This window comes from Amphiura filiformis, chromosome 15 (assembly GCF_039555335.1).
Source record: "Amphiura filiformis chromosome 15, Afil_fr2py, whole genome shotgun sequence".
NCBI classification, from domain to species: Eukaryota; Metazoa; Echinodermata; class Ophiuroidea; order Amphilepidida; family Amphiuridae; genus Amphiura; species Amphiura filiformis.
Window position 1 is genome coordinate 29,084,293 of NC_092642.1, and position 11,150 is coordinate 29,095,442.

General features: G+C 35.2%; 1 protein-coding gene across 1 annotated transcript in view; it reads right to left on the minus strand.

Annotated features, from left to right (window-relative positions):
* Positions 1-1,679: 1,679 nt before the first annotated feature.
* LOC140171465 (matrix metalloproteinase-18-like) overlaps positions 1,680-11,150 on the minus strand; it is a 10,921-nt gene continuing 1,450 nt past the window's right edge. Inside the window, 9 exon segments of the mRNA XM_072194736.1 lie at positions 1,680-4,435; positions 5,083-5,100; positions 5,103-5,217; positions 5,697-5,836; positions 6,377-6,508; positions 6,665-6,823; positions 7,599-7,812; positions 8,137-8,342; positions 8,672-8,795. Of these exon segments, the coding sequence (XP_072050837.1) occupies positions 4,077-4,435; positions 5,083-5,100; positions 5,103-5,217; positions 5,697-5,836; positions 6,377-6,508; positions 6,665-6,823; positions 7,599-7,812; positions 8,137-8,342; positions 8,672-8,795 (1,467 nt within the window). The 3' untranslated portion in view covers positions 1,680-4,076.

Sequence of the window (11,150 nt, forward strand, 5' to 3'; positions counted from 1 at the left end):
TTTAGGAAATCACCTCAAGCCCCAGAACAATGAAGCATAAAAGTCCGAAATTGTGTCCCCACCAAACTCAAATTCAGCCTCCCTAAATCCGTCATTTTAGTCAAATTCACGAAATTATGAGCACCATAAATGTAAACTCATGGAAAGCACATTTTCATTCAAACAAGTTGGCTATTTCACACCATCTCCCGACGCATGCCAATTAATATTTAGCCCGTGCGGTTTATGCAGACGCCTTAGTTAAGTTCAGACCAATCGTGTAATTTTGTGAAAAAATATTCTATATACCTCAAAAAGGAGATCAACGTGATATATTTTAGAGTAATTTCAAAGGACAATTCAAAATAAAAAGGAACAAGTCACTTTTCTAACGTGTAACTTTATAAACATACACGACTTACAACTTAAAGGGTATATTTTGATTTAAAAAAAAAATGTTTTCGCTATCTACTGAAGATAGCATTTGGCATCTCATCCCAATTCATCATCTTTTTCTACTGTAGAAATCTTTTTTTACATTATTTTCTCTATATATTTTCATTTCATCACGTAGCGGCTAGTTCCGATCGAAATTTTAAAGCAATATTACAAACTCATTACATTCCGGACCTAATCCCTAATCCTGAAAAATACAGCACTAATTTTTTGGAATAAAAAAAATATTATCTTGTTTTGCCAAATGAAGTCACAAAATTCTAAGACTTGCCATGTCTAAGCATTCAAAATTTGTATTTAATATAGGCTAAGAGTGAGTTCGCAATTTTAGTGTTTTATGTTATATCTGATAATAGGTTATGGCAAATATTAGAAAATGTGTTTTCCAAAAGATATAATGCATAACTTGAAATTAGTCTTTGTACAAGTCTTTGGCCCTAATATATAATACAAAAAACGCATGATTTTGGCCCTTATTTAAAAAAAAATTGACCAAATATTAAAATTTAACTTTCTTTGCCAATTAGAACTAAATCAAGGACCGGATTTAGCTGCATTTCATTTGGTAAAACAGGATACGGTAATAATTTTTTAATTAAAAAGAATAGTGTTTTATTTTTCTGGAATGGGGAATACATGTTTCTTTGTTTTTACTTTACAATACTAATAGCTCGGCATTATGCCGAATGAAATTTTTTTAATGCGCACAGAGCGCGTGCTAGAAAAGTCTTAGGGTATATTTTGATTTAAAAAAAATGTTTTTGTCGCTATCTACTGAAGATAGCATTTGCCACCTCATCCCGATTCATCATCTCCTTTACTGTAGAAATCATGTTTTACATTATTTTCTCTATATTTATATTTTATTTCATCACGTAGCGGCTATTTGTTTTCTTTCTAGTACACCAGTGTGACTTCCACAAAATCCTAAAATTGTGGTACCCGTTAACATCAAAAACATGAACTGTACGCTCGTAGTTCTTCTGTACATAGCAACAGAACAATGAAAAAAAAATTTGGCTCAAATTACTGTATTTGGTCGATTTAGCCTAACAAGTGCCAATTTTTGCGCACTATCCGCGCAATTATGCCACATTTTTTCAACATATTTTACCAGATTCGCTTGAAGATAACCACATTTTACTCGCGCGTCGCGAACATTGTTACCAAATAGGCCTACCTTTAAAAAAGAGATCATTTATCATAAATTTAACGAAAGATAAAATAATACTCAGGTAAACAAATTATTATATTTAGGCAAGTTTTATTAGACAATCCACAGATTGTTTACAATAATGTAACACAGTAAATAACTTACCCCACCCTCGCACATAAAGCCATAATTTACGATCTTATAAATATGACATTTTGTTTATTATTTCCAAACCTGAATTTGTTGGCATATTTTTAATATTTACACATGTCCTAACTTCCACCTTAATGGAATCACTGCCAAATCCGTTGTGTTTGTCAGATCAACATAGCAATTTGGACATTATGTAGACCTAAGTCCCCCATAGAACTGCACGTCAAAACGGCCGATAGCCAGGGCTTCTTTCACTTTACCTTGTTATTTCGGTTTAAAATGGACACACACGTTTCCTGATATTTATTATTATTTCAGCATTTTGAATAAAGAATAACAAAATTAAAATTTAATGGAAATCGTACATTATGGCTTTAATCCCACACACACTCACCCCCCCAATCCTCGCGCACTTAATTACATAGCACACTCACTCACCCAATCCTCGCGCACCTTCATAACACACTCACTCCTGCATTCTATTTTAAGTAATAAATTTACAATCACGAATGTTTAAAAAAATAAATTAAGACCGCATGACCAGCATGCGTACAAACTTACAGTTGTTTATCAAAAAATATTTACAATTTCAACCAAATTTAAGATGCCAAAAACAGTCTATAGTTTCATCATGTTCATGAACTTACAAAGAATTGCTTTTCGAGTTCTTCATGTTCATGAACTTACAAAGAATTGCTTTTCGAGAGCAACTACTCGTGGCATAGAAGCCATCTTTTCTTTATATAATTCAATGGCATCTGCTTCAGATACAAAGCTAGTAATGTACACAGGCAATTTTTTTTCTCACAAGAGTTAAAACGAGCTACAGGGTGAGGGTGCATCAAAATGATTGGTACTCATCAATATCCAGTATGAACAAATGAACAAGCCCCATCAAAATGCAGTGAGTGTAACATTCACATTATTTGTAGATTTATGTAAGAAAAGGTCATAAAAGTATAAAATGTAGTCATTTCAAGAGAATCTAATGCTGAATTTGAAAGAAGCATGAGCAAGTTTCATCAGACGACAAAGCGGATGAGTACCAATCCTTTTGATATATTCTGATCTGCATTTAAATTACTTAGGGGCCTATTCCAGTTTCTGTGAATGTGGCGTATATATGTATACTTTTGTTACACGCCAAAACAGGTTTATTGTCTGTATTTGACGTATAATTCATTGTTGTGATAAATTAATTCACAAAATTAATAAATTAAGACCACATGTCCAGCATGCTTGCGTACAAATTCCAGTTGTTTATAAAATACATTTACACTCAATTCAACAAATATTAAGATCAGCTAAAACAATGAACTTATAAAATTTGGTATGAAGCATAATTATGTCGATATGTCTGCGGATTAAAGACTTTAACCATCAAACGTATTTACATTGTATGAAGCACATTTAAGAAGTAAAACAAAATCAACATTTGCAAAGCACTTTCCAAAAAGAATAGTTTTCCGATAAACAGTACCGGTACCATAATTTTGGTACAATTGTACACTTTCTGATGGAAGCATGAGTTTCCATACATTAAGTACATGGTCCAAAGTTTTTTTAGTGGAGGAAACTTGGTTCTTACCCCTAGTGATCGCTAGAGCTCACGAAATGTAATGCAGGGCTAATTTGTTTTCAATAAAATGCTCCAGTCTTGACTTGACATATACACCAAATTATTCGGCTGATCACACAATGATTTCAGAAGTGTATAGTTTGTGCTATCTACGACTTATCAATATTCTACCAAAACCTCATTCTAGGGTCAAACGACACGTTATATGGCTGTGAAAATGGTGGCAAGTGTTAGTCTTGACAAAAGAATCAAGAAAAGGTATTTAGGTTAAAGGCCCATTCAGTGATTTGCTCATTCGGACGATCGTAAAAATCATCGAAATTCAGATTTTGGTACCTTTGTAATTGTCATAGGCCTAGATGTGCTAGCCTGCGAGTGGTTCAGCTGAAAGCCGTGTATTTAAGACAAAATAAGACATTTTACACTAATTTGTAATTTAGATACTGACAGTAACTAAATTAGCTATGTGTATTTCAATGGGGCTTCATCTACGTCAGTACTGCTGTTTTCTTCGTTTTTTGCCAAATTTGTCATTTTAAGAACACCAAATGACAATTTGAATGACTTATCCTTTACTTTTAAGCAATTTATAAACAATTTTGATTTTTTTACACTTGCGCTGGGATCACTGAATGGGTCTTATGCTTTAACACAGTCGATAGGCAAAACTATTCTTTTTCTGACTTCTTTCCTTTTTTTATGCCTTTATTCCAGAGGGTATGCCTATTTTAGATTACAAGTACAAGTTCTTATCACTCAAATGCGATGAAGCAGGGCAAAAACAACGGAGAGAATAAGTGCTAATGAACTTGGCAAACTATTCGGTAAACTTCCCCCAGCAGTTTCTTCAGTAGTCATAGACTCCTCAATTAAATTCGTATTCTCGCCGCATCCAAACCACCAAAATGCTGTTAATCGCGGGTAGGACGCATCAACTTCAAATGAGGCATCGTTGTAACGATAGTAGTTGTCACCAGCAAAGAAATAAGTGCGTTTGTTGGACCACTGCATGGCTGCGTCAATGCTGTCAACAGGAAGACCCCAGACTGACAGGGGACGTGGGTAACCACGGTCGATGGTACCGTAACGGCTGTTGTAACGGTAGTACTGATCACCTGTAAGGTAAGAGAAAGGAGAAAGAAAATACTGTTAATTGATGGGTATGAAATAAAATAACAGAGATTACAAAATACCCGGGCCCAGCCAGCGGGGAACAGATAAAAATGAAAAAGAAAAATGCCTCCCTGATAAGTAACGAAAGAAAAAATTGGGAAGGCAAAGGAAAAGAAAAGGGGCAATGAGCCGGTTATCCACCAAATGCACCCCGGTCATGAGCCAAAATAGTGTAAAATACCACATTGTCCCAATAAAATCCTTTTTTGGAAGCTCGGAAGCATTTTTATACACAGTCTCTCTCTAAAAAAAACCCCCAAAGACAACGGTATGCCCATATCACAATGATTATACCGGGAACCGAGATTTTTTCTTCGTTTTTGCCCCACCTCAACAAAAATCTGGCAACGAATTACACAAAATTGACCACGTGTACAAAATTGTCGATGTTCCGTGACAAAAGATGACACGCATCGTTATTATAAACAAGAAATGTCTTTAAAAAGAACGACGCTGAAGATGGTGTTTCATAATTTGGTATTGACAAGTGCCTGATGTTACAGTATGAGGTTCTGTCTAGAAAGAAATGCCATTTATAGGGTCAGTCTCTACGTACGTAGAGACCATATCTTATTATTTATCATCTTACCTTTGGTGAAATAGACTCTCCGTTTCCACTCCATACAAAGGCGGCATCAATATCGGCTGGAAGACCCCATAGGCTGATGTCACGTGGATACCCGGAGTCTGGGCTGGTACTGCTGTATCTGTAGTATTTATCACCCTGTAAAACAAAACCAAATAGAAACATAAAATCCTTGTGGTCTACTTTGGATCTGGGACAAATGTATCAGCCCATAATCATGATTGGTAAAATGAGTTAACTCATCATTTTAGTGATTATTTTCTTGCTACCCTCGTCTCCGCTAGCTTCATATGACTAAGGTCTAAGATCTAGAAAGAAATCATGCCATGCTGACAAAGGGCGACAAACGCATTTGGTTTGTTTTCTCGGCGTCTACACATTAATCGCAACGGACAAACGCACGCAAAGCCGTCAGCTTATGATAATAATGTTTCCATTTGATCAGCTATGAGGAGAATTTTTATCCTATAATTTTATCAACTGTTTTCTCCGACTTTCAAAAAGTAGCTACAGCTCATGTTTATGGAAAGTTCACAACTTGGTACTGAAAAATTCGTGTGCTTCAATTTTGGATATTACTATTATCATGATTATTGAATTTATGCACAATACATTACCTTAAAGAAGTACGTTTTTCCGTTCGCCGGGTAGTACAATGATGCATCGATATTATTGGGTAAACCGGCAAACACTTCACTGATTGGTCTTGGATATCCATCCGCCACACCGGTGTTCAAAATTTGATAGACTTGATCACCTGAAAGAATTAAGAAACAACTCATTTAGAAACGTCATCGAGATCCGTAAGAGTTACTAGCATACTATCACGTGTTATATCATCTTCGAGCAGTCCCAAAGAAAGACCAAATACCAGATGGGGCGACGTAGTATCCAAAGGACCCAAGGGACGGGAAACTGCAAGACTGGTGGACAAAGAGCAAGACCCGCGATGACTAGAGCTAGGACATAAAACTAATACAACATGATCTAGGTCTGGAAGTAAGACGTTTCGAGTAGATAACTCATGCACTGATACTGGGATGTTTTTGGAAATACATCTGCTTGTGTACTAATCATTTTTAGATGCACTGCAGACATGGACATGAATACCACATAATATATACAATGTAGCTATTTTGGTTGAATTTACGGTCTTTTTGAAGTATGGCGGGAACAAAAGGAGAGGGCGTACTTTGGTTTGGGTAATCTTTTGTATGCTTCTTATCTGACAAAAGATTACCCAAATCAAAGTACGCCCTCTCCTTTTGTGCCCGCCATTAAAAAGGCTAACACTTACCAATAAATGCAAATGTTCTCCCGTCAGCAGTTGTCCCTATGGTATCAAGTTTAGACGGACAACTTGGTGTTGGTGGGTTGAAGGGCATCATGGTTGGGTCGGGTGCTCCTGGTGCATCATCAGTATTCTCTCCTGTAAAATCAAAATAGATAATATTACTTTTCTGAACATCATATACATGTTCCCATATGTCCATCATGTCGCTGGGTGAAAGGTAAAACACGATTAATTCCTATAATATTATAATAATGTATAGAGGTTCATAAGAAATAAACTGTCTGAACTTACCATACAAATATTGAATGCCATCGATGTCGTCTTGCGGAAGTTCAAAGTTTGGGATATATCCTCTGTAGAAGGCATACATTAGGGCGTTTGGGTCATCGGAATGGCCTAATCCGAGACTATGGCCGAATTCGTGTGCGGCTACCTGGAATAAGTTGATTCCTGAGGAGAGTTAAAAAAATCACACATTTGTCAGTCATTTTAAAGGGATTACACTGCTAAATTGTTAATTAAAGATGCACTTTCATATGGCAAAAGGCATAATAAATAAGGAGACTTGAAAGTAATAGTTAATTAGTATCTGCATACAACAGTGTCCTTACTCAGAGGATGATTTAAGGAAGCCCCATCATGCACTGTAAAAGTATTATCACTAGAGTTTCAACTGCCACTTTACTTTTCAAATCCCATTGAGCTCTGTGCAAAAGATGTTGTTTTAGAATTGCCCGTGTGTCATTATTACCTGGTCGATTTCAGATTTAAAGTGATGTATGCATGAAGGATAATTCACACCTTCTGTAGATAACATAAAATGTGAAATCGACCAACTTTTTGAAGGTGTTTTTATTGTAAATATATCTGTCCGGTGTCATGTTCACTCACACAGCTGTGCTAACAAGACTTGCTGGGAAGTGCTTAAATCATCCTCTGGTCCTTACTATTTAAAGTTGCAAAGACCTATCGCACTGGCCGACCAATCGCGTAAAATCAAGCCTGCGTCACGCGATGTTACGCAGATTGATCGACGAATGAGGTGTTGGTGTGATGATGACGTGATTCAATTAGCCAATCAGAACCCGACATCATGTTTACGTTATAAACTGATATCATATTAAAATATGATATCAGAAAACAAATCATTTGCTGAAAGTTTTTTAATGAATGAATGAATGAATCAATCAATCGATATATCAGTCAACCAATCATTCGAACTTACCACTACTCGTCCCTTGCGTGAAAATCTCATCATCATCAAAATGTGCGTCACCACCGATTGGATTTGACGTTGGGAAGTACGCATGCGCTAAAACCATGCCTGGTCCATCAAATGGGTTGCCATCTCCGTGTGCGCCTCGGTTGAAGTCTATGATGAAATCAGCATTAGCATTTGTTGTCTCTTGGAATGATAGTGCCGACACATCGGACCAAAGCTGTAAGAGAAAGGCGAGAAACAAAAGAAACACTTGTTACCATGATCTTGATTTTGAGAAAAAATAACAACCTTGTTTAACAAGGTAACGTGTGTCGTGGCTGGCGCGGGGTCGAAAGAAAAAGAAATATTCGTTGTTCTTAGTACTGCGCACACATTTGGATAAAAAAAAGTGTAAATTTGGGTCGAACTTATTCTCGGTCTCAATTTTTCGTTGCCCCCTATGTATTTTTATCTGATGGAAGTGAAACGTTTGTAGCTCTTTGTGTTTGCTTGGAGGACCATGGCGTACCATCACACTGCACTTGCGACATTTTTGTCTTACCTTCAGCGCGTCCCCCATAATATTATTGATATCCGCATTTGGTAGATCTGCACTGTAGCTATTTATTCTCCACGTAAGATCCGTAACGGGCCATCTTGCCATAGCTGCGTAACGTTTCTTACGAGCTGCGTTTGAGAAGCCCATGTTATCAGGCATACCACAACGAGGCATGTTCATCATATCCATAGTGGCATTATCAAGCATACCTGAAATAAAATAATAATTAAAAAAAATAAGGGGCTTACATTATACATGATTGAAAACGTAAAGTTACTGCTCAATACCATTTAAATTAATCAAAATATGGATCGGAATCGAATTTATTATGAACTCAAAATATCACGTTAATTCGAATTGTTTGTAGGCTTTATTTGAAAAAAAAAAACCTTTCAAAATATCGCAAAATCAGGTTAAAATTAACTGGACAATAGTGACTAGCATATTTTTCAATAATATAATGATTGCGATTGATGGTCTGAAAGTTGTGTCTAAAGTTATAAATATACACAACAAAGAAAGAAGTTTGTACACCTACCATTGACTGTCAGGTTTGCCATGTGTTGAAAGGAAGAAATGGCAGCAACGAAGTCATCTTCAGTCATCATTTCACCCGTCTCCATATTATCTCTCCCCATGTGGTTAAATCGTTGCAAATATATCTAAAAAGAATAAAATGACAATATCATTTATTGTCGTTATACGCCAATTATCAAGCTACATCTCATTAATCATAAATCCAATTAACCTTTTCAATAATAATATTTTGCATCATCTTAGATGGTTTTAATGCGCCTTAAGAGGAGCATAGGATTAGGACTCCAGAACTGGACCTTAACTAAAATGTGCCAATATGTCATCATAGTTATATGATCTTATCTGTGTTGGGATGTGATCTCATTCCGTAACACATGGAAGCAGGCCATAGCGAAATAGGCACTGCGCCCTCAATAGTAAAACAACATTCTCGCTTGATTGGTTAGTCACAAGTTGACACCGTGTGTTGGCACTTTCAACACAGTACTCCAGTAGTGGTGACGAAATCAAAACTCTGTGTCGGCTACATGTACTATAATTAGCTGCCCATTCTTGACATAGAAACAAAAAAAAAAAAGAATAACATGAAACGGGAAGTGGACACGATAAAATATAGAATGTGATCTGACTTCCATTAAAGGAGTATTTCGTGATTCTATTATCCCGGCTCGAAGTAAACTTTATCAATCTGTATAAATCTAATGATGTGAATATAGCTGGGATGAAAAGCCGACCATCAATTGAAAAAAAAGAGATTTCGTATTGTAGACATGATATTCTATAAAAGACCTAAAATATTTATAGGGCTTTTGTGAAACTTTATGCATATATCTTCAATACGAAAGGTCACAATTTTTCCATTGATGGTCGGCTCTTCATCCTAGCTACATACACTTTAAGTAGGCCTACATATCATTAAATTCATAAAGTTTACTTCGAGGATGAGAGAATCGCGAAAATACCCCTTTAATGAAAGTCCGATCACATTGTACTTTGTCTTGTCCACATCCCGTTTATTCTTTTTACAAAAATGTTTCTACATAAATAATGGGCAGCTAATTATAGCGCATGTAGTATAAAAACGGTAACCACAAAGTTTTGATTTCATCACCACCACCAGGGTAGCGTGTTGAAAGTGCTTTCGACTGTTGAATGTCAAAAATTCCAACTTTAAATAATTTGTCATAAAATTGTATTATAGCGCAAAAATAAAAAATTCAAAATTATTTGTTATCAGAAGGACAAAATAATAACAAAGATTGCATATATCATAACCACTCATTAATTTAACACGTTATAGTTGGTGATAGTCAGTAAAATATACATGTATAATGTTTATATGTATAGGCCTACACAAATACAAACTTTACAGTTTACTGTGTCTATTTAAAACAATCCACATGTATTAAACAGTAAGATATCACTAAGAAGTAAACATTCATTTAGCGTATGATGCATCCATTGAAAATAAAGCGAGACAAAAATACCTCTTCCCAACCAATTTTAATTGGTTGGGAAGGTGCATTTTTGCTCTTTAAAAAGAGCAAGCAAAATCAGGTGAAAGTAGAAGCGGGTTTTTATCACAATGTGCATCAGTGAACTACAATGTCTGTCCATCTGTATTGGGATATAACCCTAGATTCCACAATACACATTAATATAATTATTGTCCTGTTATTTAGCTATTTATTTGGCAAATTTTAGTGGAAAGGGAACAAAAAGCACTTATTTTTGTGGAACTCTATAAGGGCCGGGTCTAAACCCAGCAAACACAAAACGTTTTTGACATCATTCGCAAAAGGTTATAAAAGGTTGTCAGAAAACGTTTAAATGTCGGGTTATATAAAGGGTATATTAAGAGTATAAAACGTTTTCATAACCTTAAAAACATTTTTGATAATCTACTGCTCAGCAAACAAAAATGTTTTACAGAAAGGGTATTAAAACGTTTTAATAACATTCCAAAAACATTCTTGAAAACTTGATACAAAACATTCTAAATAGAATGTTATAAAAAAAAAAAAAAAATATTTTGCGAAAATGTTTACCCAAAATATTTTCAATAACGTTAAAAACGTTTTCATGACCTTTATATAACCCGACATTTAAATGTTATTAAAAGGTTTTGAAAACAAAACATTTTAAGAACATTTCTGTGTTTGCTGGGTTCAAATATTTTAACATAATGTTATTTAAGTATTGACACAATATTTGGCAAAAATGTTTCAAAAATTGTTTACAATAACATTTTTGAAAACACTTAAAATATTGCTGTAGCGTGTTTTCATACAAAACGTGTTAAAACGTTATCATGACCTTTATATAACCCGACATTTTAATGTTATTGAAACGTTTTTACCAAAACCAAAAGCCAAAATATAACTTATTTAAAATGTTTTTAAAACGGTTTTGTGTTTGCTGGGAACCCTCATAATCTTAAATAAAAAAAAAAAAAAAACAGGGACTCGTCGTTTTCCTGG